Source organism: Peromyscus californicus, unplaced genomic scaffold (genome assembly GCF_007827085.1).
Source record: "Peromyscus californicus insignis strain IS unplaced genomic scaffold, ASM782708v3 Scaffold_14__1_contigs__length_90479793_seg_2, whole genome shotgun sequence".
Lineage (NCBI taxonomy): Eukaryota > Metazoa > Chordata > Mammalia > Rodentia > Cricetidae > Peromyscus > Peromyscus californicus.
Window position 1 is genome coordinate 46,586,953 of NW_026294436.1, and position 18,777 is coordinate 46,605,729.

An 18,777-nucleotide genomic window follows, 5' to 3' on the forward strand; every position below is an offset into this window, starting at 1 on the left:
GTTTATCTGTTTGGGTTTGGGATAATTATAGGTACAGGTATTGATTCTTCTGATGTCTTTGCTGGATGGTCTTTTGTTCCTTTACTGCCTGTAGATGTAATTCTGAATGGTTTTATTAAATAAGAAGCACAGAGTTCCAGGAAAGGCGCAAAGCTACACAGAGAAACCCTGTCTCGAAAAACCTAAAAAAAAAAAAAAGAAGCACAGAGCCAAATGCAGAGTTAAAAGCCCAAGAGGTCAGAGCAGCCGCCAAGAGCTAAGACCAAGACCGCCTTCTTACCCCTCGCTGTCGCTGTCGTCCTTCACCTCTGAAAGAGACCTACTTCCTGTGTTTCTGTCTTTTTATTGACTTTCTGTTCTGCCTTCTCATTGGTTGTAAACCTAACCACATGACCTCCTCATCACTGCCTGTCTATACAGACCTCCAGGTCTCTATGGTTGGTATTGAGATTAAAGGCGTGTGTCTCCATGCTGGTGGTTTCCTTGAACACACAGAGATCTGCCTGTCATGTGATCGGGATTAAGGGCATGTGCTACCCCTGCCAGACTTCTGCTAAATGACTTGCTATTAGCTCTGACCCCTAGGCAACTTTATTTATTAACATACAAATAAAGTCACATTTCAGCACAAATAAAATGTCACCATAATTGCCTGTTTCCTTTATTGTCTTTTGGCCTGAACAGCCAAGGGTTCTGGTGATTGACTGGTTGTCACATCGAGTAAGGTTGTCTTAGGTGAGGTTTATGGGGGTTTGGGTGCCTAGATCCAGTGTATCATCCAGTCCTTCTGCTTGGTGTGGGCTTTGCTTGTGCCTATGTGATTTGTTCTTTCAACTGGTATAGATTTTGCTTGTGCCTGTTCTTCCAGTTGGTGTGGGTGGCACTTGTGCCTACTGGCTTTGCTGATGTTACTGGAGAGGGCTGTTCACAGGGAGGCTACTCTTCTACCAATTGGTGCATGTGGTGCTTGTGCCTCTAGGGGCTGCTGATGTTGTGAAGATGGTTGGCCAGGGGGAGGATGATGGATTCAGTGGGTTTGGGTGGTGAAGTGGGTCTTGTAGGTTACAGAGTCCAGTGGGTGGCAGCAGTGGTGGTGGAGTGACCTACCTGCAGGACTCTTACCTGCTGGCTTGCTGCTGGGGTTGAGGTGGCAGGGGCAGAGGCATGGGCTTAGGGGCTAGAGATTGGGACAGTTTAGCTGGGAGACCAGTCACTCACCTCTTCTTCCAGTTGGTGCAGGTGGTGCTTGTGCCTCTAGGGGTTGCTGATGTTGGGGAGGGGAGATGACTGGCCAGGAGGAGGATGGGTTCCAATTATTTTCAAGTACATATTTTTGTTTCATTTATATTGTCAGTGAACTGATTAAAGATAAATAAGTAGCCTGGTGTGGTGACACATGCTGCCTTTAATCTCAGCACTTGGGAAGCAGAAGTAGGCAGATCTTGGTGAGTTCAAAGCCAGCTGGCTTACAGAGCAGGTTCAGGTCAGCCAGAACTACATAGTGAGACTCTGTCTCAATAAATAAGAAAAAGTAAATATATAAACACTGATATGTTTTAATTACCTCCCCCCTTTTTTTTGCTTTGATGATAGATATTTTTGGAGTGAATGGAGCCAGAAGGAACTCTAGAATCAGAAGGTTCAGAAAAGTCATTATTTTCCTCACAGCAAGAATATGAAGAATCCCAAGAAGCAGATGAAACAGGCCCGGAGAACCCCCTCTTGCAGCCGGCTCTCACAGGGGATGTAGAAGGTTTGCAGAAGATTTTTGAGGATCCTGAACATCCTCACCATGAGCATGCTATGCAGCTGCTTCTGGAAGAAGACATTGTTGGGAGAAACCTGTTGTATGCAGCTTGCATGGCTGGGAAAAGTGATGTAATTAGAGCCTTGGCAAAGTATGGGGTGAATCTGAACGAAAAAACCGCCAGAGGTATTTCATCTTCCATCAGTATCACTTGTGACCTCCTAAGGATGCGCCTCACAGTCTTTGTGATTAGATAAGCTTGATGTGCCTGTTTTATACTTTACATAACTATTTCAAAAAATTTTAATTTTTAAAATTAAAACAAACAGTTAAGTTCATTTTTATCAAGCCCAAACTTATTGGCCAGTTGTGTTTATGCCATGAATGAAAGATTGGTTACAACATTAGAAAGAAGTTCCCTACACTAAAAGATTAAGCAAACAGGGTTTTGGAAGTAGCTCAGTTGGTAGTCTGAGCTTTCAGTGTGTACAAGGCCACAGTGCACCTATTGGGGTCAGCACAATGTTGTGGAGTTGGCTCTCCCCTTTCACTTTTATGTGGGTTCTAGGGATTGAACTCAGGTCATCAGGATTGTGTAGCAAGCACCTTTACCTGCTGAACCATCTTACCAGTCCCTCATTGCACTCTAAAAGAACCTCCAAAATTGAGCCCAAATAAACTTTATTTTCTTTATAAGCTAATCCTTTCGTAATCATTATGGTAACTGAAAGTTGACTACTAAAAAACCTGGTTTTTATCTGATATAAGCATTACTACTTTTGCTCGCTATTGTTTCCTACTTGTAGGAAGTATCTCTTTTCCATCTTTTAACTTACTGTCTAGTCTAAATGTTTTATTATCAATAGGTGAGTTTGTTGTAGGCAGCATATAGATGGATATTGTTTCTTCTTTTCCCTGCTATTTTATCTATATCTTTTAATTAGGGACTATTAACCATCTGAATTAAGGGTTATTATCAGTATGTAACAATCTACTCTTGTCACTTTGTTGGTTTTTTTCTGTTTGTTGTACATATCCTTTGTTCTTTTCTGTTATATTGTCTTTGAAGATTTGTATAGTTCTGAGGTTCATTTTTTTTTTTTGTGTATCTATGTGCTGGATAGTTTTATGTCAACTTGACACAAAGTAGGATCATCTGGGAAGGAGGAACTTCAATTGAGAAAGTGCCTCCATCAGATTGGTCTGTCAGCAAGTCAGTGAGGTGTTTTTCTTGATAATTATATGGGAGGACCCGGCCCACTGTGGGTGTTACCCACACCTGGACGGTGGTCCTGGGTTGTATAAAAAGGCAAGCCATGGGCGAACAAACCAGTAAGTAGCACTCCTCTGTGGTCTCTGCTTTAGTTCCTTCCTCTAGGTTTCTGCCCTGCTTGAGCTTGTGTCTTGACTTCCTTCATGATGGACTGTGAGCTGTGAGCTGTAAGCTGAAATAAACCCATTGCTCACCAAGTCGCTCTTGGTCATGGGGTTTATCACAGCAACAGAAAGAAAACTAGGGGGCTACCTCTCAAGTTACTCTGTTTTTCAGTAATCTTCTACAAATGGATTTTTTCACTCTCAAAATCATCCAAAATCCTTCCCTTTGTTTCTGTGGGATTTTCAATCCTCCTTCTGTATTCTCCTTTTTGGAATCTAAAGCTCATTGCCAGTGTACGAGGAGAGGTTTAGGAAGGTCCCATTTGATTGCACTTTTCTTTTTCTTTTTTCTTCTCTCTCTCTTTTCTTTCTTCTTTCTTCTTTCTTTCTTGTCTTTTCTCTCTCTTTCTTCTTTCTTTCTTTCTTTCTTTCTTTCTTTCTTTCTTTCTTTCTTTCTTTCTTTCTTTCTTTCTTTCTTTCTTTCTTTCTTTCTTTCTTTCTTTTAAAAGCAAGATTTCACTAAGTAGCCCTGGCCTAGAACTTGATATGTAGACAGAACTGGCCTTAGACTTACAGAGATCTTTATGCTTCTAATTCCCAAGTGCAGGGATTAGAAAAATGTGCATCGTTGGGTCAAAGGTCCCATTCTCATCTGAATGTTTTCCGGAATTTTACGTGTGTGTGTGTGTGTGTGTGTGTGTGTGTGTGTGTGTGTGTGTGTATGCTATGGTGCATGTGTGGAGGTGGGAGGACAACTTATAGGAATCTCTTCTACTGTGTGAATTCTGTGGATCAAACTCAGGTTGTCAGGCTGAGTCAGGCAGCAAGAGCTTTGGATCACTGAGCCATATTGCTGGCCCTGAAATAATGTTGAGAGGATTCTCTTCTCTTGGAATAGTGATGGTGTTAATGTACTACAAAGTGTATTTTTTTTCCAAAATGGACTATTTCCAGCAAAAGGATTAAAAACATGTTGAGGTTGAAAATACCTTGACAAAAGTCTGTTTAAAATAGTTTCATTTTAAACTGATTATATTAAACTATACAGCCCCCTACTCCTACTCCTATATATATACTATACACTCCTACTTTTCAGTGTCACAGTGAATTAAATGAATAGATGATGCCTTGAATTATTATTTCAGCTTTGAGAAAAGCAATACAGGGATCCAGATTATCTCCCATGTGGACTGGCTTCTTGGTCAGACTTGCAGTACCTTGTCTATGGACAGTGTCTTTCTCCAAAAGAATCAGGGACCTTGGGTCATTCAGCTAATGGAAGATTTCTACCTTCAGGATGAAGGCAGGAATAATAAGGGTGGTATCTGGTTATACCTTGACTCCTCATTTTGTAGTCTGTGGTCTGAGTATGTCCCCTACCAAATTCATTGTTGGGAATGAATGCCAATGCAGGAGCATTGGGAAGGGAGTCCTTGTGAGAAGTGTTTATGTCATGAGGATATTTCACGGATGAACAGCGGTCTCATGCCACTGTACTGAAGGGCTGTGAGAGCATCAGTCTTCTTCCCACTGTGTGAGGACTCAGCAAGGTCCACACCACTGGTTTGACCTCGGACTTCTTACACCTCTACATTGTGAGGGATAAATTTTGTTTTAATTTACCTGGACAGTGGTATTTTATAATAGATTAAGATTGTCAAGAATAAAGACATCATACAACCCTCGAGCCAGGCTCTGACTCTTAGAGTTCTTAAATATTTTGCTTATTGTGATGCTAAAAAATTGCAGATGCAAGAGTCCCAATTTTGGGCAGAGCTGAAAGTAATTCACTTTGGAGTCTTTTTTTTGTTTGTTTGTTTTTTTTTTTGGTACAAATTCTCACTATGTAGCTCTGGTTGTCCTGGAACTTACTATGTAGACCAGGCTGGCGTCAAACTCACAGAGATTTATCTATCTGTGTAGCTAGAGTTTTCCTGCCTGGCCCACAGTCAGGGCAAATCTCTCTCACCTGCCAGTCCCACAGCCGTCAGACCCGACCAAGTAAACACAGAGACTTGTATTGGTTTCAAACTGTATGGCCATGGCAGGCTTCTTGCTAACTGTTCTTTCAGCTTAAATTAATCCATTTTTATAAATCTATACCTTGCCACATGGCTCGTGGCTTACCGGCATCTTCACATGCTGTTTCTCATTGTGGCAGCTGGCAGTGTCTCTCTGACTCAGCCTTCCACTTCCCAGCTTTATTCTCCTCCTTGTCCCGCCTACACTTCCTGCCTAGCCAATGGCCAATCAGTGTTTTATTTAATGACTAATCAGCAACACATTTGCCATACAGAACATCCCACAGCATATCTGCCTCCTGAGTGCTGGGAATAAAGGTGTGCATCTCCATGCCCAGTAGGGGTTTTTGTTTTGTTTTGTTTTGTTTTGTTTGAGACAAGGTCTCACTATATAGTTTTGGCTCTTCTGAAACTCACTATATAGACCACATCACTTTGGACTCTTCATTAACATTTTTATTGTCCCTTCTGGTTATGATGGTTTACAAGTTGGGCTCAGGTAGGCCCAGGGTTGTGGCACTGTGGTGACTAGGGAACCAAGAGGTTTCTGGAAGAAGAGTCACTACTGTAACTTCTTTTTTCCTAGCTCATTCAGAGATTAGCATGTGGGTGTGTCTTTCTTTTCTTTATAAACTCCATATGAAAACATACCCAGGTTTTGATCTTACTTTGGCTATGTACTACCAGTGTGGCCTTGGGAAAGTATAGACTCACTGACCCTTACTTTCCATTTCGTACTGTAATGAGGCTAATACCTTCCTCATAGAGCTATTGCAGTGATAAATGAAGGACATACAAAGTCCTGGTATATCATAGTTCCAACACATTAGTTCTTGCTCAGCTCTTTGTGCCTTGTTGGCTATTTAAGGGAACCATTAAGCCTATTCTTAGGGGTAAGTGTAGTGAGTTATTACAACTTATATTGACTTAGCTTCTCTTGTGAAAATTTTCATACCAGAAGCACGGCTCAGTCACCCTTGGTGACTACACCACATCCAGATGGCTCAGGCTTGTGGCCAGAGATAAGAATTTAGCAGCATCTCTTCTGCTAGCAATGTGCGTGCATGTGTGTGTGCACACGTGCGTTCGAGAGTGTGTGTGTGTGTGTGTGTGTTTGTGTGCACACACACATGTGCTTTCTTTAAATGAGCCATTCTGGAATTTGCCACAAATCTCAAAGTTACAATCTATTCCCTTATATATGTCACTAGCTGTCACATTTTCTACTTTGAGTGACCTGTAAACCAAGGACTGACTCACACTTTCCCTTAGCCAGGATCTATAAGTGAAAGTGTTTTCCTTTCCCTGATACTGTAATGGTGTTTTGAATCTGCAACTTCTGACAAGCCTGAGGCTACCCAAAGCCAGAGTTTTCCTGGATGCGTCGAGAATGAAACGTTGGGTTCTTAAGACAAGTGTTGGCCAGGCAGTCACTGGAGATGGGTCAAATGAGAGCCCTCAGGTCACCCACCAGTGTACATTTTTCCTGTGTGAAAGATTTTCTGGTTGTACAAGGCATTGGGCACACTGTGAGCCCCCAACTCCCAAGCTCTTCTTGAGGGCTAATAGATGCTTTGGTGTTGGAACCCCAATTTAGATAAATTTTAATTGCTTTCTAGAACACAGGACCTTGCGCATGTTAGGCAAGAGCTTTGCCACTAAGCTATGTCCTTAACCCTGGCTCCCCGATTTAAATGGGACCCCTCAAAACAATGGAACAAAGATCTTTGATTTTTATACAAATCAGCGTGAAAAACTCTTGAAGGTGCACCCCATGTTTCCTCCTTTACTGCCATACCTCAGTAAGTCCAAGAAATTGCTTTCTCATTTGGCAAGTCATACTTTCAGCTTTAATTCAAAAGATTAATTTGTAAACCAAAGCATACACAGTGATAGGAGATTAACAATAAAGCTAGGGTAATTAGAGTCTGACGAGAATTCCTTAAAATCATAATAGGCTGCTGGTTCTGAAGTGGATGGCTGCTGAGGAGGTTGCCATCTTTCAGCTGTGGAGGAGCTCAGGAGGCAGGCTGTCCGCATTGGTATCTTGCATCCATCATTTTACTGGCTTCGTTCCTTGAGCCAAGTTTCTGAATATCTCTGAATTTTAGTTTCCTTATCTGTAAGATGAGGATTATAAGAATTCTGATGCTATAAGGTCTCTAAAGTTCAATGAATTTACTATGCAGAACACTTAGTGCCTAGCTCATAGTAACTGTTCAGTACTTGATTATGTTCATGATCTGCTACGTAAAATAGTCTGGAGTAACATACAGCTGTACCTTGACTTGTGATGAAGTCATGACCCAATGGACCCATTATAAAGTTCTGTAAGCAGAAACATGCTTTTAACATAGCTAGCCTGATTGTCATAGTATAGCAACACTGTGTACCAGAGAACACACCTGGGAGCTGGTTATCCCTGTGATTACCAGGGGTATCCCTGGGGGCTGCTCTCTGCTGCTGTCCAGCATCAGTGTATCAGAGTGTTGGAACACATATTACTAGCCTTGGGAAAGACTGACCATCAATGTTACAAGTGTGCTTTCTATAGAATGTGAATGCTTTTTCTACCATCGTAAGGTTAAAAACTCCTGTCAAGCCACCCTACGTCTGTTTGACCTGACCATCTTCACTCTGATAGGGTACACGCTCTTACACTGCGCTGCAGCCTGGGGCCGCCTGGAAACTTTGAAGGCCCTGGTGGAACTGGATGTTGATATAGAGGCTTTGAACTTCCGGGGAGAGAAAGCTCGGGATGTTGCCGCTCGCTATTCTCAGACTGAGTGTGTTCATTTTCTGGACTGGGCAGGTAAGGAGCACATGTGATGTTAAGATGGTTAAGAGCATGGAAGGAGATGATTAACCATTTTACCTTCCAGCTAGATGCTGTATTTTCTTTTTCTTTTTCTTTTTTTTTCTTTTTTTTGGTTTTTCGAGACAGGGTTTCTCTGTGTAGCTTTGCGCCTTTCCTGGATCTCGCACTGTAGACCAGGTTGGCCTCGAACTCACAGAGATCCGCCTGCCTCTGCCTCCCGAGTGCTGGGATTAAAGGCGTGCACCACCACCGCCTGGCTCTTTTTTTTTTTTTTTGAGACAGAGTTTCTCTGTGTAGTTTTGGTGCCTGTTCTGGATCTCACTCTGTAGACCAGGCTGGCCTCAAACTCACAGAGATCCGCTTGACTCTGACTGCCTCCTGAGTGCTGGGATTAAAGGCATGAGCCACCACCACCTGGCTTAAATGCTGTATTTTCTATTGTCAATCTATGAAGATTGCCTTCATTTTTTCTTTTCTCTTTTACTTTGCTATTGAGTAAAGCATTGCTCTTTACTGCTCTTTCTTTCTTTGTATTTGTGTCTTTTTGGTTTACTGACTTCTAACTATTTAAGCAATAAATTATACATGCAGTATATGTTCAAGGTTATTTTCTGAGAGAAGTGTGTGTGTGTGTGTGTGTGTGTGTGTGTGTGTGTGTGTGTGTGTGTGTATCGTTGATTTACCAACTTCTAACAACTTAAGTAATAAATTTCCATGGGAGGATACATGCAGTATATGTTCAAGGTTGTTTTCTGAAAGACCCAGGCAAAGTACACTATTCCTTAAATGCTTACATATTAGCATATTTCAGTAATATATTTGACCTCTTCAGAGAGAAAAATTGTTATAAAAATATTTTCCTAGGAAAAGTTAACCTATGGTGTTAGTAACCCAAATCACAATTACCCTATGGCATGAGAGGGCTTCTGAGATCTGTTATTTTTCTCAATTTGTCCCCTGGTTACATGGATATTTCATTTATGAAAGTTCATTGAGATGTACACTTTTCATGTCTTTTATGCATATTCTACTTCAACAGAGTCCAAAAGTCTATGTTCTATCTTGAATTTTGCTCTATCATTCTCTAGATCTATAACATACAGCTTGAAAAGCTTTTAGGAAGACATACCTGTGTAACTCACTGTGTGTGCTTATAAACTTCAAACCAGTTTTTTTTTATCTGAATGCATGTGCTTAGCAAGCTTTTGTGAATTGCCCACTACTAAATATGGTAATATGGTTGTAGGTACAACTTGTTCTTTCTGCCATCTGGACTTTTTTTTTAGGAGGATCAATCATCTAGAAATTATTTGGCAATTATATAACAGTATCAGAAAGATGTGAATATAAAGAGAAAGGTTAAAGGTAAAAATTGGCAGGAAAGGCAGTCCATGCCCTGAAAGAGAACAGGAAGCCAGCTTGTTGGGGTTCACCTGGGCCTTGTCAAATGAATGGGATTTGAATACACAGTGGCAGAGCTAAGAGCACAAGCTGAATGTTAGATCTGGGGATGGACGGGACAAGATTGCCTTACTGGAGCCCATGTCATAGCTCCCACAGGTAATCTGGAGTGTAGGTGGAAGGGGTAAGCACACGGTTCCTGAAGGATGCTTGGGTTTGAATCCTACGTGAGTGTGAGTAGAGTACCCTAATTCTTTGTACCCAAGTTTCCTTTTCTGGAAAGAAGGGCCAATAATGGATCCTTCCTCTTGAGATTTGTGAAAACTAAATGAAGCAGTGTAAAGCACATAGCAACTGTCATGTTGAAAAAAAAAATAGTCAGGCTGGAAAAAAAATGCGGCTGCTATAATTACCACCGGATTATACTGTACGTGCCAGGTTAAGGTGTTTTCATTTTATTCTGGGAGCCACACTAGTAAGGGTGGATTCTTTTTCAGTTGAATGGAAATCCAGACTTGTCTGAAAGTTTTTTCAGTGAAGGTCGTGGCAAAAAACCCTACACCAGCTCCCAAAGAAACCTTTTCATCCTCAGATAGTCCTGGAAATAGATTTCTTTTGTACTCTTCTGAACTTGACTGAGCTACATTGCATGGGCATAGGTTTAGTATTCTTTGACTCCTCTCCCCCTTCACTCTTCTTCCTCTTTACTCTATGGTGTTGCTTAACTTTCTTAAAGGAAGAATGTTGGGACACCTGCTTCAGGAACTTGGTCATCATTGATGTTGTGGCCAGCAGTCTGCAGAGGATCTGCTCAATGTCATAGATGGATGCACTCTCTAGGTCATCACCATGTTTCTCTAAAGAGGCTTGCTTTTTCAGCTGAAAGAGCAAAACACACGATTCTTGTCTTATTTCAGAGTAAACTTACATTATGGATAATTAATTAAGCACTACTAAGATGTACATATCACATATTTATACAAAAAGGATGGTTGCTCTAGAAGGCCGACACACAGAAGAGATGCTCTTCCTTGATGTGCGACACAAGACCAGATTGATCATTGTCCCCCACCAGCCAACGTTGGTTAGAGTTGTCTAGGGTTAGAGCCTGTTGCCAAGAGAAATTAGGATGTTTTCCTTCAGCACATGGAGAAATTGAGTCAGTTCTGACCTGATGGCTTCCTCCCTGCTGGCGCGCTCCCACAGTTTTGGAAGGGGCTAGCCATGTTGCCCTGGTCTTACCCAGCTGTTAACCCTGTGAACTGCAGTAGTGACTGGCATGGCAAGGCGTGTCCATGGGTGCAATAGTGGCATGAAAATCACAAGGGTACCCAGTGCTTTCTGATCGGATTTAAGGCCTGCTCATAGGAGGAAACATGCCTGGGACCGCATATCTGGCCAAGAACCCATGGGTGCGGAGCTCACAGGTCCCATTGGTGAACCTACTAATATTGTTTCGCTAAATGGGCATAGTATCAAACTGCACTCTAAATTTGTATCTCCTACACTCAGATTAGTGCAACTCTCTGACCTCATCAGAAACATTTCTTTGTGCAGTGGATGACAGTTCATGCAGAAACTTAAAACTGGTCAAAGTGCAGAGTGGAGTACCCAGACGTAAATGTGAATCTATATCACACCCCCACCCCTCAGGCATCATGGAAGAGGAGGGCAGAAAGTCTGGAAGAGCCAGAGGTCAGAGAGGACCTGAGCAAACAGTTATCTTCTGACCATGGCAGGAATTCTGCACTCATGAACTGAACAGCACCTGTGATTGCCTGCACAAGAGCCCCACAGGATCAAGTCAAGTCTCACTCTAGCATGGCATAGGAAGGACTCAGAAGCCCTCACCCCTAGATGAGGAGCTATGGGTAATTGACAACTTCAGGGGAAGGCGGAGCTAGTTTTCTTTAAGTGCGTGGTTCCTGGCAGGTTGACCTGAATAAAAGCACTCAGCAGTACCTGGAACATAAAATTAGAATTATTGTTAAGGGTTGGGGGACATAGCTCAGTGAGTTGTAGAGAGCTTGCCTAGGATGTAGGAGGTCCTGAGTTTAATTCCCAGAACCAAATAAATAAAAGAAAAAATATTTTCCCTTATTAAGCAAGATCACTGTATAATACAATCATATTTTAAAAACAAGAAAACATATGCTTAGGTCACTCTGAAGGTCAAGGAGATGTGTGCACAGGTGTTTAGCAGCATTCTTGTATAATTCTCGAATTATAGTGCCATCTATTGGCAAAACTGGGGATGAAGCACTGTTTCCCACTAAATGCTAACATTTAGAAATCAGTTTACAGCCCAATGCGAAGCTCATGCCAACTTTTGTAGTGAGCGTTGATAGACTTGCAGGTTCTCCAAGAGACCTCCTTATTTCAAATCATTTTATGGGGAGGCTGAGAAAGAATATATAACTTACCGAAGGAAAGGCAGGTAACCTCACTTCCTGTAATCCTACCTACCGCATCTCAATGTTTTGGTGCATTTTGTAACTTGAAAGTAGGAGTAGGAGGAGATGATTTTAAGGACCTTCTGATCAAATACACTCCCATGGAAGTCTTAAGTGTTTGTAGGACACGGCTAGATAACGGAGGTGGGGCGGGTTAGTGGGGAGCAGGGAAGGATAACTTCAGAGAACTGGATAACTCTCTGAGATTCTACAACTCCTCCTATTTGCAACACAAATTCACCTTTCTTTGGTGTTTCATCCATTTCATCCATAGGTAATGCACAGATAAAACAAACAGGATTAAGAAGAGAGCTTCTACTAAGATGTACAAGAGGCGTAAAGAACTCTGGACGAGGTCCAGGTTAGCAAAGTTGCAGCAGAGTTTGTCCAGAGGGTAAGGCAGGCAGTGGGATGAGGAAGCCTTAACTTTCAGGTAGAGCACTTCATCAGGAAAAATCTCCCATCCGACCTTGGTCCAGGTGGTCCCATCACAAATGCAGACACCCTCTCTGAAGAAACAAAGAAACAGGAGGGGGGAAAGCACAGATAGTCTCCAGTTAGACATCTTCATGCCTTAACTGAGAAGAAAATCTTGAGCTAAAAAAATTGGTCAGACAGAGCAGAAGAAGCCCCAAGCACTAGGTAACGTGGTGCTTCCGTCAAGGACTTTCAGATAATCCTGTTAGACAGCCCAGCAAAATACACAATGAGGATCATTGTTACATCGTCAGTCATAGTGACTCAGGGGTAAGTGACTCAGTGACATCATAAAAAATGCCCTGGAATGAAAAGGTGTACCCAGCTAATCACCCTAGGTTTCTTGAAAATGAACAATCTACTAATATTTTTGCCAGGGAATGTATTTAGCAATAGGCATGCCATCATAATGATAAAACCCTGTGAACACAAACAAACAAACAATCCCCAAAGGTAGTGAAGTCTTGCTATGCAGCAGCAGAAAGATTGGCTGCTTTGGACCCTGTTGTCATATGAAAAGCAGACTCTGAGAGGGAGAGATTGGGTGTTTAGATAAGATTTCCAAGCCAAATGTGGAAGGTGTAGCAGCTGGTCCTTTTCTTGCTGTCTATGGTAAAATGTGAAAGAAAAAGGATAAATAACTGGAAGAACTGTCGAGCAAAAGGGAAACAGGGCTTGGCAGTGTGGGAATGCAGCACAGGCAGATCACAGGACAAGCTGCTGTGGTTTGAAATGTGTTCCCCGAAAGCCCCTGCACCCAAAGGCATCCTCCTCAGTTTGATGCTATCGGGAGTCACTGGAGACTTTGAAAGATGAGACCTACTAGGAGGTGGTCACTGGAGATGGGCTCTTGAAGGAACTGGTGGGACCTCAGCCCCTTCCTGTCCTTTACATTTGTTCTTGACCCCGAGGTCTTTGTTCTCACACACTCCTTGTTAGAACGCTACCATGTCATAGACCCAAAAGCAACAGGACTAACCACCCAGAGACTGAAACCTGAAACTTGAGCCGAAATAAACCTTCTCTCTTTATAAGTTTCTTATTTCGGTCATTTTATTACAGTGGTAGCCTATTAATAACATAGGTACTAAATATTAAAAGAGTCCCTGTGAAGACAATAAGCTTTGGAGGGAAAGACATTGTATGGATGGACAGTTTTTTTGCTACTGAATTGTTGGGGAGTACATGTCACGCATTCTCCCAGCCATCGCTGCAGAAGTCAGGATGGAACTTAAATTATCCACAAAAGATCAGGAGGAGCCTCTTTCTGACTAGATGAATCTCTGTGATGTGTCTCACAAGGATTTTGCGAGTGTTGCATTGATAGAAATACTGTTTTCCATAAAAGGACAGAGAGAATTAAAATAAAAAGAAGAGTACTGGTCTACCAAAATTTTGTAGGCAGGAACAGATTAATAAAGCTATTCAGCTGCTAGCACATGCTTTCTTTTTCCTTTCTCCCTGCCTCCCTTCATTCCTTCTCCTCCTCTTCCACATCCTCCTGAACCAGGGTCTTACTATGAGGTCCAGGCTGTCCTAGAACTCTATGTAACCCAGTCTGGCTATGAAACCACGGATCTTCCAGTCTCAGCTTCTAAAGTTTTGGAATTATATCTTTGAACTACCAGATCAGCTTACATGATACAATTCATGAAAAGGGAAAGATGATTCAGTGCAGAGGATGGAGAGAGTTATCCCCGGGTCTGAAACCTAGTGGAATGTGTATGCTGTATTTTGAAATGATTTTAAGCGGCAATGTCTATGACTGTGTTTTGTGCTTGTGCCACCATTATAGTTTGGAAGAAGAGAAATAGTTTCTGGCTCACCAGGTCCACAGAGAGAGGAATTTTTGGCCTAGGACAGATCACATACAATCTCACCCAGACCTTGTACACATGCTTGAGAGTTTGAGGTTTGAAATTTCCGAGCTGTGATTCTTTAGATGAGAATTTGGGTTTGAGTTGATATGGTCGTACCTTTTGGTGGTATTGGGGTGGGGTAGATGTATTTTGCCTGTGAGATGCATCTGAATTGTGAGTGGATGAGAGAGAAGGCTGTGGTGGGCTGGATAATGGCTACCAAACATTTGATTCAGATCCCTGAAACGTGTGACTGTTGCGTCATACAGCAAAAGAGACGTTGCAGATTTTTGACAGATATGGTCAATTTGGGACCCAGTCATGTTATGTATTTCTTTGGGCCTTCAAAAATCCTGTCATAATCCTAGGGACACACTGAGTGCTCTGAAGTGATGTGTCCTTGAGTGCTGTTTTTCTGAAGTCCTCAAAGACAGTGACAGTGGACCGTCTCCACAAACCTCGTCGAATTCTGTCTGTGTGATGGGCTGCACAAACAGTGCGGTTTGCCTTTTGTGTTTTGTCTTATTTTGCATTTTTTTTGTCCTGTTTTTTTCAGATGCAAGGCTGATTCTGAAAAAGTTTATTACAAAGTCCTCTCTCGTCGTTACTGAACCAGAAAAGGGACCGGGGAAACTCCTCAAGGATGACAAGGTACCGTGTTGTGATTATTACCTGTCCTGATGTTCTAGAGGTAGACAGTTCTCCTTCATGCTCCTTTCTCCTTCCTCCCACTCCTTCCTTTTCCTCCTTCTCTTCCTCTTCTCCCCCTTCTTTAGTGAGCTTCTGATGAGAGAGGATACAAAGTAAATGAAGTTGATACACAAAATATCATACCTGGCCGCATGGGTGAATGTTAGAACGTTGTAGTGAGTGAAGATTTGGAAAAACAAACAAACCCACTAAAACTTGCCAAGTTTTAGCTTTTAGGTTTTTAGGAAGCTAACCCCCCGCCCAGCATATTGTTGGCAATACCTATTTTAATCATAAAACTACAAAGGGAGAAGCATGGATCATGCTTCTGCCTCTGGGAGAAGTAGCGAGAAGTGAGGAGGAATTGGGAGCTGTTAATTTTCTATTCGTCTGTTGGAGTACTGTGCTCCTCTGGTATCCAATTCCATATTTTGCTTCAAAGCTTAAAACATACATGATACACTTTAGTATGTATGCATATGTATATGTTACATGTATCAAACCTTCCAAAATGAGAAAAAGTAAAAAAAAATGATTGGGATATACATTAAAATTGTACCCAATAAGCAGGCATAGTGGCAGCCTGTGTTCCAACAGTTGGGAATCTGAGGCAGGAGGATTACCTTGAGTTCTAGACAAAACTGGCTACACTCTGAGAATCAGGCCAGCTAGGGCTACACAACAAGACTACATATGTTCCAGGTATTAGAGGCTCTAAATTGCTCTCTGTGTTGCTGTGTAGGATGCATGAGAATTTGTTTTGACATTATTTGATGAAAATCAAAGTTAGCTGTTGCTTAACGGGCATCAGAAAATCTCACTAAGGCACACATTGTACTTGTATCTTCATAAATGACATAATATTTCTTGTGAAAGAAAGTACAGAAAACATTTGATTAGAGCAGGAACTGGGGCTGTTGGACCTGCACTCACAAGGCTCTCACCACGAAGGACAGTGTTTTGTCAACTGTGACTAGAAAAGCCTTTAAATTTCAGTAAAAATGTAATATGCACACACCATCAATTAGAAAAAAAATGATCCACAACAAATGAAATGCCCCTCTCATTTCCAGTTTTATTACCCTGGAGTTCTGATAGTGATTTTATGTTATTTTCATCATATTTTACTCTTTATTTATATAAACACAGATAATAGAGATTTGTAAAGGAGATCTTATTGCTATAAAAGTGGGGTCCTACTATATATATTACTATTATTATTAACTTGCTTTCTCCCTATCTGGGTATCTTATGGACACTCCTCGAATCTGTCTCTTTTGCAAGCTTCCGTATCTATGGAAAGTACACATCAACAGGCTGTTAATTTGTATTCATTATTATAAAGCTTACTGTAATAAACACTTTCTACTTTTAATTTTTCTGGCTGACACATTCTGTCTGTATTTATGAGGCACATGTGAGAACTGTCTTTAAGCAGACGTCAGGAATGTGTTGTGGATGTGCGGTTTAATAGAACTTTTTTGAATTTCCTCCTCTAGCACACCATTGAAAGGAAGTAAAGTATCATTTTTACTGAGTTTCCTGTAGCTCATACCATCCACAATTTCCCAAAGCTTATTTGTTTTTATTTCATGGGCATGAGTGTTGTTTGTCAGCATGTACGTATGTGTACCATGTGTGTAGTACCTATAAGAGGCCAGAAGAGGGTGTAGGATCCCCGGAACTGAAGTTACAGATGGCTGTGAACTGGGAACTGCACTCAGGTTCTCTGCGAGTGCTCTTAACTGCTGAGCCATAACTCTAGCCCTACTATCCACCTATTTTTCAACTTTTGAAAACACTTCTTTCATCAAGAGGGCTCGACAAAGACAGAATCAGGGAGAACGGGTGGACTGGTTTAAGGCCCCTCGGTGTTCAATGGTGAGTTTCATGATTTCTCATTCTGCTGGTTAGACAGTTCAGTAGTCAGAAGCAATGTTATTTCAATTTTAATTATATAAAATTAAATATAATTTAAAATTTAGTTCTTCTGTCCACTAACCAGACTTCAAATACTCAAGAACTAAATATGCCTAAGGGTTACTGTATTGGATAAGGTTCAGATAGCACAGCCTTAGAAATATTCCAGTTTGTAAAGACAATATTGCATTTATTTACTGTATGTGTGTATGTGCTTGCATGTGGGGTGTGTGTGTGTGTGTGTGTGTGTGTGTGTGTGTGTGTGTGTGTGTGAATGCTTTGGCATTCACATATGTTGAGGTCAGAGAACAGTTTGGGGGAATCTGTTCTCTCCTTCCACTGCATGGGTTCTGTGTATCAAACTCAGGTCATCAGGTTGGATAGAAATGCCTTTAGCTACTAAGCTGTCCTGCTGATCCCAGAGATACTACAGGTCTTATTTTTCAATAAATAAGTGGAAATAAATTCACTATTTCTGTTCCCAGAACACTATCCTCAATGCATGTCGTATGAAAAACGAGTGGTTGGAAACCCATCCAGAAGCTTCCATCAGTGAGCTTTTTGAGCAGAAACAACAACTGGAGGAAATTATGACTCCCATCCTCACAAAAATGTCTACACCACGTAAGTTTCGGGCTTGAACATTAGGGTATATAATAATTCAGTTCAGTTCTTTCTGATATATTTGATTTTAACTGTCTTCATTCCACTAATAATAACTGAATTCTTTTTGTACGATATGCCTGATTCTAATCTTGATATTACATTTACCAGTTGTTAAATTTTATGATTATAATGTCTTTTATGATTTATTTATTTAATTTTATGAGTGTTTTTTTTCCTGCATGCATGTATGTGTCCCCTCATGTACCCCTGGTGCCCTCAGAGGTCAGAGGGTGTCAGATCTAAAGATGGTTGTGAACCACCATGTAGATGCTGGGAACTGAACCCAAGTCCTCTGCAAGAGTATCCAGTCCTCTTAGCCCCTGAATGATCTCCCCAGTCCTGCCTTTGAGTTTTTGTTTTTTTTTTTTAAAGATTTATTTATTTATTTTGTATACAGTGTTCTGCCTGCACGTGTGCCTCCAGGCCAGAAGAGGGCACCAGATCTCATTGCAGATGGTTGTGAGCCACCATGTGGTTGCTGGGAATTGAACTCAGGACCTTTGGAGGAGCAGCCAGTGCCCTTAACCTCTGAGCCATCTCTCCAGCCCCTGTCTTTGAGTCTTTTGAAATAGGGACTTGCTTTGTGGCTTAGGTTGCCTGTGCCCATTGAGTACTTGGACCACAGGTACCACTTTGCCCAGCTTATGGCATTGATGCCCACTGAATACTTGGATCACAGGTGCCACCTTGCCTAGCTTATGACATAGATTTTTGACCCAGGATTCTCATCCAGGAAAGGGTGATCTTCTGGGAGACAGAGTATAAGAGTCTAGAAAAGATTTTCAGTATTATAATTTTGTTTCTGGTTGGGGGACACCACTGTAGAAATAATATCCCAAGACCAGAAGAAACACACATATCAGAATCTCATTGGCAGGTATACCTAAGATCTTAAAAGTGGCAGCATTATTATCACACAATTTTCATGAAATTCACCCCTTAAAGCTCCAGTCAGTACTTCTCAGTATATTCAAAAAGTTGTATAATTATCACCATTTCAAATTTTAGGCCTTTTGCTACCCCATAAAGAAGCCCTATACTTATTAACAGGTGCCTTCTATCGATCCCCACCAAGCCCTGACAATCATTGCTTTACTTCCTATCTTTATAGGTTTGCTTGACACAGGGTCTTGCTATGTAACCCTGCCTGGATTGGAGCTTGTGATGTAGACCAGGCTGACCTCAAACTTGCTATAATCCTCCTGCCTCATCCTGTCAAGTGCTGGGATTACAGATGTGAGACATCATGCCCAGCTTGGCTCTGATTACTCTGAACTTTCCATCAAAAGAATCATAACATACACATTGCCCTTTGTGGTTGGCTTCTGTCCCTTGGCTTAATGCTTAT

General features: G+C 41.6%; 2 protein-coding genes across 3 annotated transcripts in view; one reads left to right on the plus strand and one right to left on the minus strand.

Moving 5' to 3' along the window:
- Positions 1–18,777, plus strand: part of Ankrd45 (ankyrin repeat domain 45) — a 32,711-nt gene that overhangs the window by 7,112 nt on the left and 6,822 nt on the right. For both annotated transcript variants that reach the window (XM_052737369.1, XM_052737370.1), the window contains exons 2-5: positions 1,594–1,933; positions 7,790–7,957; positions 14,710–14,804; positions 17,249–17,387. In XM_052737369.1, the coding sequence (XP_052593329.1) occupies positions 1,609–1,933; positions 7,790–7,957; positions 14,710–14,804; positions 17,249–17,387 (727 nt within the window). In that variant the 5' untranslated portion in view covers positions 1,594–1,608. The remainder of the gene's footprint in view (positions 1–1,593; positions 1,934–7,789; positions 7,958–14,709; positions 14,805–17,248; positions 17,388–18,777) is intronic.
- Tex50 (testis expressed 50) lies at positions 7,965–14,699 on the minus strand. Its single transcript, XM_052737374.1, has 2 exons — positions 12,059–14,699; positions 7,965–10,243 (listed from the first exon to the last, which is right to left on the minus strand). Exons 1-2 carry the CDS (start codon positions 12,386–12,388, stop codon positions 9,953–9,955), a joined length of 621 nt encoding a protein of 206 aa, XP_052593334.1. The 5' UTR covers positions 12,389–14,699; the 3' UTR covers positions 7,965–9,952.